General features: G+C 46.7%; 1 protein-coding gene across 4 annotated transcripts in view; it reads right to left on the reverse strand.

The window, feature by feature from the left end:
- Positions 1-17,125, reverse strand: part of YTHDC2 (YTH N6-methyladenosine RNA binding protein C2) — a 999,369-nt gene that overhangs the window by 851,526 nt on the left and 130,718 nt on the right. For all 4 annotated transcript variants that reach the window (XM_069226524.1, XM_069226522.1, XM_069226518.1 and 1 more), the window contains exon 5: positions 3,950-4,149. In XM_069226524.1, the coding sequence (XP_069082625.1) occupies positions 3,950-4,149 (200 nt within the window). The remainder of the gene's footprint in view (positions 1-3,949; positions 4,150-17,125) is intronic.

The following is a 17,125-nucleotide window of genomic DNA, read 5'->3' on the forward strand; positions in this document are numbered from 1 at the left end:
ATTGTCCGTTAGGACCTGTACCGACTGACCACGAAGGGAAGGGAGGAAGGCCTTGAGAGCCAGACGTACAGCCCGTAACTCTAACAGATTGATGTGAAACATCTGTTCCTCTGGAGACCAAAGACCTTTGATCTCCAGATCCCCCAGATGAGCTCCCCACCCTAGAGTGGAAGCATCCGTTATGACTGTGGCCACTGGTGGCGACTGCTGGAACGGCTTTCCTTGTGAAAGATTGTTGCTTGCAATCCACCACTTCAAATCCACAGCAGCATCTCTGGAGATCTTGACAGTACTCTCTAGATCCCCTTTGTGTTGAGACCACTGCCTTCGGAGGCACCACTGAAGAGCCCTCATGTGCCAGCGAGCATGCGTGACCAACAGAATGCAGGAGGCAAACAGACCGAGCAGACGAAGGACCTTGAGGACTGGAACTACCGCTCCATTTCGAAACATTGGAACCAAATCCTGAATATCTTGAATCCGCTGAGGCGGAGGAAAGGCCCGACCCAATGTTGTATCCAGTACTGCCCCTATGAACAGGAGGCGCTGAGAGGGCTCTAGGTGAGATTTGGGCTCGTTCACCGAAAAACCCAGGTCGAACAACAACTGGGTTGTTGACTGCAGATGATGCGACACAAGCTCCGGGGACTTGGCTTTGATCAACCAGTTGTCCAAGTAAGGGAATACTGCTATCCCCTTCCTTCTGAGTTCTGCCGCAACCACCGACATCACCTTCGTGAAGACTCGAGGTGCTGAAGTAAGACCAAACGGAAGGACCGCAAACTGATAGTGTTGCGATCCCACCACAAACCGGAGATACTTCCTGTGTGACTTGAGTATCGGGATATGAAAGTAAGCATCCTGCAAGTCGACAGACACCATCCAGTCTTCCTTGTTCAACGCCAAAAGCACCTGTGCTAGGGTCAGCATCTTGAATTTTTCCTGCTTGAGGAACCAATTCAAGATCCTCAGGTCCAGAATTGGTCTCAAACGACCATCCTTCTTGGGAATCAGGAAATACCTTGAGTAACATCCTCGACCCCTTTCCTGCTCTGGGACCAACTCCACCGCGCCCTTGGAAAGGAGGGCTTGTACCTCCTGTTCTAGCAACAGGAGGTGTTCTTCTGAACAATAAGAAGGGCGGGGCGGGATGAGGGGCGGGAACTCCCGAAAGGGAAGGGTGTAGCCTTTTCCCACAATACTGAGAACCCAAGTGTCCCTTGTAACAGTCTTCCATTTGGTGAGAAAATGCTGTAATCTTCCCCCTACAGGAGAGGAGTGAGTGGGAAATGGTGGAAGCCTAAGGCTGCTTCCCCTGCTGCACCCTGCCAGAGGATGAGGAAGAGGCAGAGTGCTGCTGAGAGGCTCCTCTGGTGCGGACCCTACCTCTCCCCCTGAAAGATCTATAGGGATGGGAAGAGGCAGGTTGCTGATATCTTCCCCGAAAGGAAGAGGAGGAAGAGCCACGCCCAAATCCACGAAACCTCCTGAAAAATCTGGAAGAGGCCGTGGAAGAAGGAGCTTGGAGCCCTAACGACTTAGCCGTGGCCCTGCTTTCCTTAAAACGTTCCAAGGCCGAATCAGCCTTGGCTCCAAACAGTTTGTCCCCATCAAACGGGAGATCCAACAATGTGGACTGTACATCTGCAGAAAAGCCCGAGTTACGGAGCCAGGCCTGTCTCCTTGCCACCACAGTTGTGCCCATTGCTTTGGCTACCGAGTCGGTGGTATCCAGTCCCGTCTGGATAATCTGGGTTGCAGCAGCCTGGGCATTTGAGACAAGATCCAAAAGACCCTGGGGAAGCTCTGTAAACGATGAGGAAATGTCATCCATCAGAGCATGAATATACCTCCCCAGGATACAGGTTGCATTGGTGGCTTTTAACGCCAGACTGCAGGACGAAAAAATTTTCTTCGACTGCGCCTCTAGCTTCTTTGAATCTCTGTCCCCAGGCACCGTCGGGAAAGAACCAGGCGCTGACTTGGATGAACAGGAGGCCTGCACCACCAAGCTCTCCGGCGTAGGGTGCCTAGATAGAAACCCAGGGTCAGTCGGAGCCGCCCGATACCTCCTGGCCACGGCTCTGTGAACTGCTGGGGAAGATGCCGGCCTCTTCCACACCTCTATCACCGGATCCAGCAGCGCGTCATTAAATGGCAACAGAGGCTCCGCCGCAGCTGAGGCCGGATGTAGCACCTCTGTTAAAAGGTTTTGTTTAGCCTCCACCACCGGCAAAGGCAGGTCCAAAAAACTAGCTGCCTTCCGTACCACTGCATGAAAGGAAGCAGCCTCCTCAGTATACTCCCCCGGGGACGAAAGATCCCACTCAGGGGAAGTGTCCAGCCCACTGGCCGACTCCAGTCCACGCAACCCGAGTCCTCTAGCTCTCCTTCCTCCAGGGCTCATTGGTACTCCTGCTCTTCTAATACACGGAGAGCACGTCTCCTGGAATGAAGTCGCTGTTCAATACGCGGAGTCGACAATGCCTCCGCCGAAGTCGAAGATCGGCGCCGATCTTCAGAAGCCACCGACGCCGCGTCCGGCGCCACAGGTAACTTCGGCGCCGACAAAAGAGCAGCTGAAGCAGATGGACCCACCGGAGTCACAGGCCGAAATCCCGACTTCGACGTCGACGGGATGGAAATCCCCGGGGCCAATCCTTCTGAAGCCACCGGAGCGGCCACCGGCGCCGACACTGGCGCCGAGCCCACGTTCCCAAAAGGGAGAAAGGGCATAAAGGGTGCCGGCCGAAGAGGCGCAGGATCACCCACAGAAAAGGCCAAAGGCCCAGCCGGAGCACCCCCTGGAGCCATCTGTTGGAAGATGGCATACATCGCATTCAAGAATGCGGAACTATCGGCTCCAGGGGTGGGAAAAGCCGGATACTGAGGTGCCTGTCTCGGAGGCGACCCCGACGCCGGCCTCGGCGTCTGCGCCGGAGAAAACACCTGAGGCTCCAATACCTCAATCACCGACGCCTGTCCAGGAGAAGTCGGAGACGCCGGAGAGGGCAACGGCGTCGAAGGATGCGGCGTAACCGTGGGACTGATCTCCCATGTCCTTCGGCGCCGATCCGAAGACCTGGAACGAGTCTCCTTCGAATGACGCCGAGATTCTCTACGGCGCCGGGAGTCTCGATGACGCCGATGTCTTGGAGAAGAAGACTTCTTGTGATGCTTCTCCTTCGATTTAGCCATAAACAGCTTCGCCTCACGTTCCTTGAGGGCCTTTGGATTCATGTGCTGGCATGAATCACAAGTCGAGACGTCGTGGTCGGAGCTCAAACACCAAAGGCAATCGGAATGAGGATCCGTCACCGACATCTTGCCTCCACACTCACGACAAGGCTTAAATCCAGACTTTCTCTGCGACATTATTACCACAGCGAAAGACTACGCAGCAAAAATACACTGTAACCAAAAAAGTAACAGTTGCTCCCTCGAAGATAACCGTTTCGAATGCACGGAAAAAAGGGAACTGACGTCCGCACGTCGTCGAGGACCTCTTATTGCCTGTATGATGTCAGACGACGTCGCGTGGGCTAGAGTGACGTCCTCGTCGACGTGCAGAGACTAGTAAGAAGATTTCCGTCGAATGCTGGCGCCATGGGAGTATTCATTAGGTGAGGAATCCACAGGTAGTTGTATCCATCAGAAATAACGAATATCTCACCTGCCGTTTTACAAGTTCCATAAGATATAATGGAACTTGTTATACGAAGGACAAATATCTGTCACGTTTGTGACGGAGTATCCCATCCGGCAAGGTCGTAATCAGGACCTCCATGTTAGTGTACGGTACAACTGCAACTGAACTGAGTGGAAGGTCACACCTTCTACTGCTGCGGTAAGGCTGTAGATAAAAGTTAACACCACAGAACTGAATACTACTTCCCCATTTTAGTAACCATCACCCCTTAATAACTGTCTGATATGAAAATAAACCAACCTGTGTTGTTTTCCCCGAGCCTGTTTCTCCAACAATCAAAACCACTTTATTTTCACCAATAATCTGGACAATTTCTTCATGCTTTTCAAACACAGGTAGCACTTGTCGAAAGGCATCAAATTCAGACTCTCCCCTTTTCACTGGAATCTGAGGTATGCCATTGTTGAGTCGCCCACTTGTCTTGCTCATTTCTCTGTTCTCTTTGATAAAAAATATAAACAACAGTAAGAGGTAACCACTACGAAAAAGAAGCAGTACTATGTCTTGTTTCATACAGTGTTTCACTAGAAAGAAAACGTTATATTCAATTGGTTATAATATTTTTGGCGGACACTTAACCCCCCTGCAGATGCCTCCCAATATGAATTATCTTCCTAGGCTTTAGACTGGGCCAGAAAACATTTTACCCCTGCAAATATTTCCCCAGCGTTCCCAGGTTTAGCCATGCGGATCAAGGTGCAACTCTGCCTCCTGACATGACTATACCGGATACCATTAGGCATCAATAGATACGCTGGCAACAGTTCAAATACTTTTTCTGCGCCTCAGCAAGGTGTGTGGAGGAGAAACGAGAACACAACAATTACAGCACACAACTGTTTTGCATGCCATGGTATCTTATTATACATAGGACATATTCCTCAGGGGCGGAAGGAGGGAAGTGAGGAATCTACAGGAAGATTATTTATCTACCATTAATATCGTTATTGAAGATAAAGGACTCCTTCTGATAAATACATCTTCCTGCAGATTCCTCACTTTATGAATGAGTCTTAAAGCAATAACATCAAGGGAGGTGAGCATATAATAGTGACTGTTTAGGAAGTCATGGAACATAGCTTAGGCAAAGTATCTCTCACTGCATGCCAGAGACGTGAGGTAGCACTGCTTGGCAAACATATGCAAACGTCTGTCAGTTATCAACAAGAGAGATCCCTGAGAGAAGGCCGTGGTGACAGTCATGGCCCTGGTGGAGTGGGCAGAAATGCCCTGCAGAGGGTCTATTTTGGCCAAGGTATGGCAGATCGTGATATTGAGGTTGGGCCAGCAAGTATTGGTTTGCTCTCCACATTACCCATCTTAACTCGACAACGCCCATAAGGAGTTGATTATCCACTCCTGACAAGTAAGGTCTATGGTTATATGAAATACAGAAACAACCTTGAGTAAGAAGGATGGGTATATGCGGAGTACAAACGTATCCAGATAGGAAACTGTAAAGTGTGGACAGGCTGCTACTAGGGCCTGACGTTCTCTGAATCTATCCACCAAACGTACTGCCCCAACAGAACTGTCTTGAGGCTACGAAGCCAAACTGAGTAACTGTGCATTGGCACAATCAGGGGTGCCATCAAGAAAGTCCAAATGAAGTACATATTCCAATGAGGAACAATAAATAGAGTAGGAGGGAACAAATGGAGCAAACTTGTCAGAAAACACACCTCTAGTGCTGATCTTAATAGGGCATATTGATAAAGGAAAACAAGGCAGACAGGGCCACCAGATAGCCCTTACCTGGTGCTACTGCTAGACCCTGCTGAGCAAGGGACAATGCAAATTGCAAGTCGAACACAAAAGCAAGACTTAAAAAGGCTGACTGTTTTCTACTCGCAACTTTGGACAAAATTAGTTTAGTAATCTGCATAGATGGATTTAGAGCAAAAAGAACAGATGATGGACAGAATGCGGAACAAATCAAACATTCCTCCCCAATCATAGCTCTGAGTTTAATCCATCAGTTTCTTTAGCTCACCGTGTTGTTCCAGTTTGGACCCAGCCATAGTCATATCAGTCCTGACTGTGCTCCTCATGGAAACAGTCCAGCCCAAACTGCCAGGCCAGGTGCTCCCTGGACCACAAACAAGCATCCTGGGACCAGTTTCAGGGTATCCCCCTCATCAGCCAGAGATGCATGAATCTGGTGGCATATCAAGCACGGGACCCACGTCTGGGCATTCCTTTCCCACTCAGGGCAACAAATGGAAAAAGAACAGATGATGGAAAAAGAACAGATGATGGACGGTGTGCAGAACAAATCAAACATTAATCCCCACGGTTTCTGCAGAATCCAGACCCCAGTTTAAGATGCATTTGTATCCTTCAAAACCAGGTTTGAAAACTGCTGCCTTTCCAGTGTAAGTTTTGCCAACTCCAACAGTGCATAAACATATCCGTTAATGAAATAGGTAAAATGCCCAAGCTGCTAGAAGCAAAGACTCTTTAGTCATGAGAGTCAAGTTTCTTCGACTAACTATCAAGAGGTGCTGTGTGAAAGTTATTGGGGTTCTGCTTTGAAGAGGAGCCTCTGAATCATCATTTTCTACTTGACCATATCTTTGCCAAGCATTCTAAAAGCATTGGAATCTGAGACAAAAAATTCTTCTTCGTAAACCTGAGCACAAGGTAAGTGTATTCTGTCAAGGGAGCATCATTAAAGTGTGCCTTTGCACTAGTCATACAGATGACTATCTATATCGCCTGATTTAAGAGTGGTGTCGTAGTTGGCTCAGTGAGTGATATCTGCATCATTGTCAAGGGAAGCGCTCATCGAACGTAGTCCCACATTGGTAGGTTGTGAATTTTTTCCGATATCAGGACGTGAGCCCCCAATGACTTACCTGTCGGTGAAAGAGAATACTTAGGTGTCTCCCTGTGGAACTTTAACTAGAAACAATTAGGCTTCCTGCACCCTTCTAGTCTTTGGATGTATGGAGGCACAAGAATCACAGACTTCAGTGCCATGTTCTGACGTAAGACACCATATGCAGTTATCTGAATCCAAAACAGACACCTCCTAACAGCATCAAGGACCAGGTTTGAACCCAGAAAGTTTTGAAGTAGGTATTTGACCTATTTGCTGTAAAATGCTGAGGAACGTAATAGGGAAGACAACACAAGAGAGCACTGGAACAGCGTTGATGAGGTGTGGAAAAACAGGAAATCCTATCAGTGCAGTGGTAGATGCGTAATATACTCTGGGGATATCACGTCTGGGAAGCAGGGTCATAGCTGGAGCCACATGGCGGTCCTGGAAAGCCACTGCTCTGGAAAACGTTTTCCTGAGCAGTCTGAGGCCTCTGGAGATAATTTACAACATGAGGAATCTACGGGAAGGTTTAGCAATCAGAAATATTTTCACAGAATTTTAAATATGCACACAAACATAAGTACAATGCAAAATCATAATCAGAAGAAACAGCAATATAAAAATGCAATTATGTTGGATTATGAAAAAACTCTAGAACGTCCCTCTGTTGTGTACAAAACTACAACTTGCACCACGACACAAGAAAAAATAAGAGACAAGTGTGTACAAAGTCCCACCCCTTATGCAAACAACAGCTGTGCTTTCATGTATGTGTGCAATGTTCACCTAAACCAATGAGTTTATCGTCTGCTTTCTTCAATGTAAACACGGAGGAGGATTTTCTTTCTGTTGCTTTGGGACACTGCATTACTTTCAGGGTTCTTTTTTGATGCTGGCAAATATTGTATATGCATACTGTAGCTGCTATATGGAAAACGTCTCTGAATTTCAACCCATGCAATCAATGGGTTGACTGTAGAGGCCCTGATTGTTCATCCTTAACTGAAGCATGGAAGCATACGTTGTTTCCTTTTCAGGAAGAGCTCTCAAGACCGTTTCACCATTGGAAAGGCATTTAGAACTTAAACTTCCATGGAGTTAAAGTATGTGCTTTTCACTAAAATTGAATTTGTTTTCAATGCTAGCCACCTAAGGTAAACTGTGTTTCCAAGATTTCATCTTGCCCTCTAAATTGGCCAATAAGGCCAATAAACTAAGGTGGCTTTCTGGTCATATTTATGAGCACACATTCGTGAGATAATGAAAATACCTAATTCTCAACCGGAAATCACCAAGGCTGCAGCCTGTACCAGACTTTTTCCTCCTTCGAGGTAAGGATTATGTATAGCACATATACTGCTTGTAAAGGCAAATGGACACAATTAAGTGCAAATTACATAATGTTGTGTCTTGTGCAGGTGGTAGTGCTTCCCTATACTTCCACCAGACATATGCAATATGGCGAGAGAAAGGGATTGGGCTCAGAGTTACATCACACCAGTCCTTTTCTCTCCATCAACAAGAGAGTACTGTAAGAAAGGGGGCGTTGACTATGGTAAGCAACTTGTATCTACTCATAATTAACTCATAATTATTCTTCATTACTACAGACTCATGAGATGATTATAAACCCTGTAATTTGGAAAGGAGTGGAAAGGCTGTTTCAGCAAATAACAAATCAAACAATAAAGAAAACTAAACAAGCATTTGCAAAGCAATAGGTCTCGCATTTGTGAGAGTTAGAGCTATTGGCATTGTAAATATCAATGTCTTTCAGCTATGTGTTTTGGTCTGGAGTGTAGTGGATGTATGCCAGGTGCAACAGCAACCCTCCGAGGCCTTTGGCTGCAGGAGAGAGGACATAACAAGGCCGTCATCTTGGGAGTGTTTTGCCTCATTCCTACAGACTGTGATACCCTAGAGATGCAACCCTTTCTAGTGTGTTTATCCAAACTTTTATAGCACCAAACAAGACGCAAAGAGGCATCTTCGTGGCTTTTAATCTGGTGAATGAGGGGGTCAAAGAGTTAGGAGCAAAGAAAAGGGGGCAGCCATATATTTCTGTGTGTTAAACTTTTAAAAATGAATTATTCCTCTACATTGGCAATCCAAGCATAACTTTTGAAAACACAGACTGTATACAAAGAGAATAACAGAAGAGGCAGCTTAATTGCAAATTAATTATAGCGATTTTGTTAAGAATGGCACATGCTATGCAGCGCTATGAAATGGCAGAACCTGTATTACCAAGCTCTATATTACAAAAAACAAGTTATTCCCAGACTGCCCCAACACGCACCAGACAAAGAGCACTAGGGAGAGGATGTGGCATAAGTGCCAGAGCTGCTGACCTTAGAGCTGGGGAACAAGGTTCGAGTCTTGGCGCTGAACATCCTGTGATTCTGGGCAAATCACTTAATCTCCCCTTGCTACCAAAAATGAATACATTCTTGTGTAACATAGCTGGTGCTCATGTAAAGCACTGTAATACCTTTGTATCAAGTTCGCGCTACCTGAACTATTTGAAGAGGCCCAATTTAGATACAAGGATAGATGTTTTTTGCAATCAAGCTTGAGGCAGTGAAGTGCTTGGGTCTGGAGTCACGACTCCTTTTCCACCATTTTGGAGACAACACCTGTCGCCATTTTCTTGCCTAGAACTAACCTATGGGCTTGATTGTGATCCTATGGAGCACATGCTATGGAGCACATGCTATTGCCTAGTGTGAAGCACTACTCAAGTCAGTTGGTTAATGCACCCACTGCAGAGGTCTTGACAGAACAAGAACGTCACAGATTACAATCCTGACAAAGCTGTTTCACCTCTTTATCTCTGCAAATGAATTTTTGTGATTTTGTTAAGAATGGCACCTGCCTTGCAGTGCTATGAAATGCAAAGCCTGTATTACCAAGCGCTATATTTAAAAAAAAAAAAAAAAAAAAAAAGGGAAACATCCCCCAGACTGCCCCAACACGCACCAAAGAACTCTAGGGGAGAGGATGTGCCATAAGGACCGACTCTGGAGCTGGGGAACATGGTTCAAGTCTCGACACCGGCTCATCATCCTGTGATTCTGCGCAAATCACTTAGGGCCTGATTATGTCCTTGGCGGATGGGGTACTCCACCACAAACGTGACTGATATCCCACCCACAGTGGGCGGGATATCGTTTGTGACTGAGTATCCCCATCCACCAAGGTCGTAATTAGGCCCTTAATCTCCCCTTGCAACCAAAAGTGAATGTGTTCTTGTGTAATGTAACCATGCTCATGTAAAGTGGTTTAATACTATTGTATCGAGTTCGTACTAAATAAAACTGCAAGAAGAAATGCGCTCCAATACCTTCGTGTCGAGTATGTGCTACATAAAACTGCAAATTTTTTTTTAAAAAACCCGCAAACATCGCAAAGAAACAGCAAGATGTCCGAAACCAAGAATGACGAAGAAATAACACACCGCCATCAGCGAAAGCGGCGAGGCAAAAGAAAAAAATAGTATGCCACACCAAGGTACCTTCTCGATTGTGCAATAATCCATGTAACAAGTTAAGTCTCCAAGGCAGTAACAAAACAGACTCAAGTCATGACAAACGTAAAACATTTACCAAGAGCATCAAGGATTTTTGAAAGGCAGGCCCAGGAATGAATGAAAGTGATGGATGTGAGATGGGCGTGGCTAAAGCCACCAGGATAGATTACAACATGTTGAAAAGAGCAGCACTTGCGCGCTGCTATGCTCAACCTAAAAACAGCTCTGCAATGCGCATCTATAGTGTCCCGTTTGCAGTATACAGCGAGCGGTAAAAGCCCACACAATTCCCATGCAAATCATTTCCAATGCAACAGATGGATACTCAGCAGAAAGCACAAATGCATCAAGGCACTCTGAAAAAGGAGGGCGAGGCACCCTATTACATTGTAGGATACAAAAACAAATTCCAAAATGGCAAAAAAAAGAGCCCCATTAATGAATGCATCACTCATTTTCTGTCAAGACAAATCTGAATAAGCCAAAATATGGATGACACATCTCTGATTAATGTGGAAGTCTGAATGAACATTAGACATAATTGAACAGTGGGTCTTAAGGACTACCTTGTCTGTTTTCTTTTTCTTTTTTAATCAGGATATTTCCATATCACATTGAAACACATAACATGAATAAAACACAAGATTAAGCCAGGAGTTCCCTATCGCACTGATTTGCATAAGGTGGGTATTTTCCCAGAATGGCGGGTGAAAAATTATGGCCTTAAATGCAGCCCAAGCAAGTAACAGTGGCTGAAATTAATTTCAGCATTCTACCCGCCACCTTATTGCTGTTGCAGCTGATGCCCTAAGTGGGAAGGGTACGCTCAGGTGTGGGTTCCATGCTTACTGTGCCACAGAACTCAGGCTACTTCTTGCTAACGAGGTCCAAGAAGCACGAAACTAGTCTGCAGTTGCTTGTAGCTACTTCTGGAGGGGGGCCTCATCTGGCAATACTCTTCAGTTCCCATGAGGAACAGAGTCGGAACTGATTTGTATAATGTGGGTCTTTGTCTAGAGTGACATGATGGGTGAAAAACAATGGACTGCAGCTCGAGCAATTCTCAGTGGTTGAGATTATTTTGAGCATTTCATCCATCACCTTGTTGTCGAAGCAGTTGAATCCTGAACTAACTAGGTGATAAACAAGAACAAAACATCATCACCCAGCCAAGATAGCTATTAAGTGGCTCACTGTGTGATGGAGAACAAAAAGTCATGGCAATCAATCATCCAGCACTGCAGTTCTCTGATAAAGCTTGCAGAAGGTAAATTCCAGGTATCCATTTGAACATTCACAGGGCTGTTTTTCAAAATATTTAAAACTATTACAGCCGCAACAACAGTATGGGAGCAGGATGCAAAACACTGCATCTATACCTCACTGACATGAAATAAGAGCCTGCTGTTAACTGCCGTGATAATCGAGGCACGCCCTAAAGTAAGGGTTTTGCAGGAAGAATTAGACTAATGAATTTAACTGTAAGTAATTCGGGAACTGCTGTGATGCAGGGGGGAGACAGGCCACACATCATCCTTTTACTATCAAACGTTAAAGTCTTTGATATAAACTTGTTTGACTATTCCTTATAGCTCTACCTTCCTCAATAGGCATGCAGCAGAATTCAGAGGCAACCCTAACCCTTCACTTGCTAATCTGTAAACAACTTTTTTGTTACCGTTTTATTGCAAACTTTGGAGAAGTGATGCAAAGTATTAACATCATTCTTTAGGGGGTTGTTACGCTGTCTCCGAGGAGAGACCACTACGAATTGATAGTGAAATGTTTCTAACCTGGGGATATAATCTTTTTAAACTAATGGCATGTTTCTTATCCTTTAACTCCCCCAAACCGATTCTGACACAATAATCTGAAATAACAAACAGAGAATGGGGCTGTTGCTTAATTGTGAGGGTCGATCTCAGTACTGACAACAATTACATATCCAAGATTCTTGTATCTTCTCTCACATCAAATTTCAGAGTTAGAATTAAAAGAATTATAAGGTAAAATTCAACATCAAGCTGCCATAACAAAATCCATAGATAGTTCCCTTTGGCAAAGCAAGACCCCAAGGCGGTTTTCGCAATCAAGTCTGGGAAGGGATTTGGTACTGCTACACCTTCCATCAGTACCACAGAGCATCAGAACTGTGCATAACATATGCATGCCTATTTTTTTCAGCAACATCCCTTGATTACACTGGACTTGGCACTTTAGTACTGGATGCATCATTTTTATGAGGAAGGAATGCTCCTCCACCTCCATTTGCACCATACACAGGAGCCTCCTAAAGGAGGCAGTTTCAACGGAAATAGTACTGAAATGTATTGGACCCGTGGAAATACCCTTGTGGAAAGAAAAACACTATCATAAGTTTGCAAACTTACAAGTCTGTCAGAATAGAAGGAAAAACCCTTAAGAGGAAGGGTGTAATATGTTATTTATGTCCAGTTGTATTAACAGAGATTTGTACAGTGCTGTAATGCCAACAGTATGTTTTCAGAAACTTGTAGAGTTCAGGTCGCTTCATGCTCAGGTTAGAAATTCTGTCAGAGAACTGAGTCTCTTTTGTGTTTGCATAGTATCATTAATACTGTGAGTGCAGTTGGTATTTTGTGTACATGCCCAGTGTAGTGTGTATTGGTGGGTGTAGCCAGAGGTCTTTACTAATTCAAGTATGTGTCATCTGAAGTCTTAGTACGTGCCTACAATATTAGCCTTACTACCCTGTAAATATATGAGGTAACTCTTGTTCGTTCATTCTTTACTATTGTGGTTGATTTATGTTTTCACTTCACTGATAACTAAGCTGGGCTGCATGTGTGCATTGTGTTCTGTTTGATGGTGTCTGCTATCTACTAGAACTAGTGTGTGCACAGCAATTTCTAAGTACCAGTTGCATCCACACAGCTCTATACACCTTTGGAGCTCCCGGAAGTGTGCACAGTAGTGGATATTGTAGATTATTGAGTGTGCTGCTTTGATTCAGTGGTATCCAAATATATGAAACATCTAAGCTTTATTGGCCAGGTTTGAAGTAAGCTTTTTAATTTGATGAGTGTTTATTGTCGAAGGGGGATACTCTTCTGTATCTGGGTTCATGCTATGTCCTTTAGTTAATGTTTCCTGTACAAGATCTGTAGTTTGGTAGATGGTCTGCAGACACATGCCAAAAGCTGCAGACAACCCTATGAGCACAATCAATCAGGATTTATAAAGCCCTGCTGTAAGGAAATGCCTCCTTGGTATGGTTACCCCCTGACTTTTTTACTTTTGCTGATGCCAGTTATGACTGAAAGTGTGCTGGGACCCTACTAACCAGGCCCCAGCACCAGTGTTCTTTACCTAAACTGTACCATTGTTCCCACAATTGGCACAGCCCTGGCACACAGATAAGTCCCTTGTAAATGGTACCCCTGGTACCAAGGGCCCTGATGCCATGGAAGCTATCTTAGGGCTGCAACATGTCTTATGCCACCCTGGAGACCCCTCACTCAGCACATGCACAATGCCTCACAGCTTGTGTGTGCTGGTGGGGAGAAAATGACTAAGTCGACATGAGTGCCATCCCCCTCACACTGCCTGTGGCATAGGCAAGTCACCTCTCTAGCAGGCCTTACAGCCCTAAGGCAGGGTGCACTATACCACAGGTGAGGGCATATGTGCATGAGCACTATGCCCCTACAGTGTCTAGGCAAAACCTTAGACATTGTAAGTGCAGGGTAGCCATAAAGAGTATATGGTCTGGGAGTTTGTCAAACACCAACTCCACAGTTCCATAATGGCTACACTGAAATCTGGGAAGTTTGGTATCAAACGTCTCAGCACAATAAATGCACACTGATGCCAGTGTGGGATTTATTGTAAAATGCACCCAGAGGCCCTAAATACCAGTCCGACTCCTAGTGCTAGGCTGACCAGTTTCTTTCAGCCTGCCACAACCAGACGAGTTTCTGGCCACATGGGGAGAGTGCCTTTGTCACTCTGTGGCCAGGAACAAAGCCTGTACTGGGTGGAGGTGCTTCTCACCTCCCCCTGCAGGAACTGTAACACCTGGCGGCGAGCCTCAAAGGCTCATGCCTTTTGTTACACCACCCCAGGGCATCCCAGCTTGTGGAGATGCCCGCCCCTCCGGCCACTGCCCCCACTTTTGGCAGCAAGGCTGGAGGAGATAATGAGAAAAAGAAGGAGGAGTCACCCACCAGTCAGGACAGCCCCTAAGGTGTCCTGAGCTGAGTTGACCCCTGCCTTTAGAAATCCTCCATCTTGAGATTGGCGGATTCCCCCAATAGGATTAGGGATGTCACCCCCACCCCATCAGGAAGGAGGCACAAAGAGGGTGTAGCCACCCTCCAGGACAGTAGCCATTGCCTACTGCCCTCCTGACCTAAACACACCCATAAATCTAGTATTTAGGGGCACCCCAGAACCCAGGAAATCAAATTCCTGCAACCTACATAAAGAAGAAGTACTGCTGACCTGAAAGCCCTGCAGAGACGACGGAGACGACAACTGACTTGGCCCCAGCGGCCTGTCTCCACACTCAAAGAACCCGCACAGCGACGCATCCTACAAGGACCAGCGACCTCTGAAGCCTCAGGGGATTACGCTGAACCTAAGGACCAAGAAACTCCTGTGAACAGCAGCACTGTTCCAAAACAGCAACAACTTTGCAACTTTCAAAGACTTCACCCTTCCTGGCGGAAGCGTGAGACTTCACACTCTGCACCCGACGCCCCCGGCTCGAGCTCCAGAGAACCAACACTGCAGAGAGGACTCCCAGGCGACTGCGACCTCATGAGTAACCTTAGACGACCCCCTGCACCCCCAAAGTGACGCATGTAGAGAGGATCCAGAGGCTCCCCCTGACCGCGACTGCCTGGAACAAAGAACCCGACGCCTGGACCAAGCACTGCACCCGCAGCCCCCAGGACCAGAAGGAACCGAACTCCAGTGCAGGAGTGACCATCAGGCGACCCTCTGCCTAGCCCAGTCGGTAGCTGGCCCGGGAAGCCCCCTTGTGCCCTACCTGCACCACCAGAGTGACCCCCGGGTCCCTCCATTGATTCCTTTTGAAAACCCAACGCCTGCTAAGCACACTGCACCCTGCCGCCCCTGTGCCGCTGAGGGTGTGTTGTGTGTGCCTACTTGTGTCCCCGCCCAGTGCTTTACAAAACCCCCCTGGTCTGCCCTCTGAAGACGCAGGTACTTACCTGTTGGCAGACTGGAACCGGAGCACCACTGTTCTCCATAGGCACCTATGTGTTTTGGGCCCTCCTTTGACCTCAGCACCTGACCGGCCCTGTGTTCCTGGTGCGGTGACTTTGGGGTTGCCTTGAACCCCCAACGGTGGGCTGCCTATGTCCAGGAACTTGAACTTGTAAGCGCCTAACTTACCCGAAAAACGAACCAATACTTACCTCCCCCAGGAACTGTTGATTTTTTGCACTGTGTCCACTTTTAAAGTAGCTTATTGCAATTTTAACTAAAACTGTGTATGTTACTGCTCTAATTCAAAGTTCCTTACTTACCTATGTGGAGTACCTTGCATTTTACGTATTTACTTCAAACCTTGAATCTTGTGGTTCTCAAATAAATTAAGAAAATATATTTTTTTATATAAAAACTATAGGCATGTAGTTAAGTCTTTGAGTGTGTGTTCCTCATTTATTGCCTGTGTGTGTACAAAAAATGCCTAACACTATCTAATTTTCCCACTATCTTACCTCTAAGGGGAACCCTTGGGCTCTGTGCACACGATCTCTTACTTTGAGATAGTGTATACAGAGCCAACTTCCTACATCTGCTAATCATCCAATCGGATAACCAGGTGCCTGGCGGTCCAGTGTGGCTCATTCGAACTGCCAGTTCTTGGAATACCGGAAGTGAGGGGGTGGCCTGGAGCTGGCTGCATGGGGAGGCTGTTCCGTGTCTTTGCAGCGATATAGGAGAAGACGCGCCCTCCACTTCTGCTTTGTTGGGAGTGTGGAATGTGGGCTAGTAATAGGGAGGCAGAGAGTAGCCTTCTTGATGGTTGGCTGTGGTTGATGTATGTGGGTCTTTGGTTGTGTACCTTGTATGCGTGAGTCAGCAGCCTAAATTGGCATATCTTCTCTACAGGGAGCCGGTTGAGTTGCTTAAGGAGTGTGATGTGGGTTTGTCGGGGAAGGTCGAGGATGAGTCCGGTTGCGGCGTTCTCTATGGCTTGCCGTCTCTGTAGGAGGTGTATGGTGATTCCTATGTAGAGAGCGTTGCCATTGTGCAGTCGACTGGTGATGAGGGCCTGTGTCATTATGCGTCTCATGCACAGGGAAAGCCACTTGAAGATCTTCCACAGCATGCATAGAGTGAGGAAGCATGTGATTCCATGGTGAGCTTGTTGTCAATAATGATTCAGAGGTTTTGGGAGTATTCAGCAGGTATGAGTGCAGGTCCCAGGTACGAGGACCACCAGGAGTCATCTCAGCGGTTGCTGTTGTTACTAAAGATTAGTACTTCCATTGTGCCTGCATTCAGCTTCAAGCAGTTGCTCTTCATCCAGTCGGGGACGCTTGTCATGCATCTGTGGATGTTGGTCCTGGTGGTGGCTGAGTCATCGGTGAGTGAGAGGATGAGCTGGGTGTTTTCTATGTAGGATATTATGTTGAGACCAAGGGATCTGACAATGTAGGCCAGTGGGGTCATGTATGCAATGAAGAGTGCAGGGCTGAGGGATGAGCCCTGGGGGACACTACAGACAATTTCCTTGGGATCAGAGGTGAAAGGAGGTAGGCAGACCCTCTATGTTCTTCCGGTGGAGAAGGAGTTGATCCATTTGAGAGCGTCCCCTTGGATGCCGTTGTGATGGCATCTAGTGATCAGCATGTAGTGGGATATGGTGTTGAAGGCTGCTGAGAGGTCAAGGAGGATCAGGGCTGCAGAGTCTCCTCAGTCAAGGGGGATTCGGATGTCATTGGTGACTGCCATCAGGGTGGTCTCAGTGCTGTGATTGCTGCAGAAGCCAGATTGGGAGGAGGCAAGTTAACTGGTTCTGCTCCAAGTGTGTTGTGAGTTGCCT

This window comes from Pleurodeles waltl, chromosome 1_1, assembly GCF_031143425.1.
Source record: "Pleurodeles waltl isolate 20211129_DDA chromosome 1_1, aPleWal1.hap1.20221129, whole genome shotgun sequence".
Classification (NCBI taxonomy): Eukaryota; Metazoa; Chordata; class Amphibia; order Caudata; family Salamandridae; genus Pleurodeles; species Pleurodeles waltl.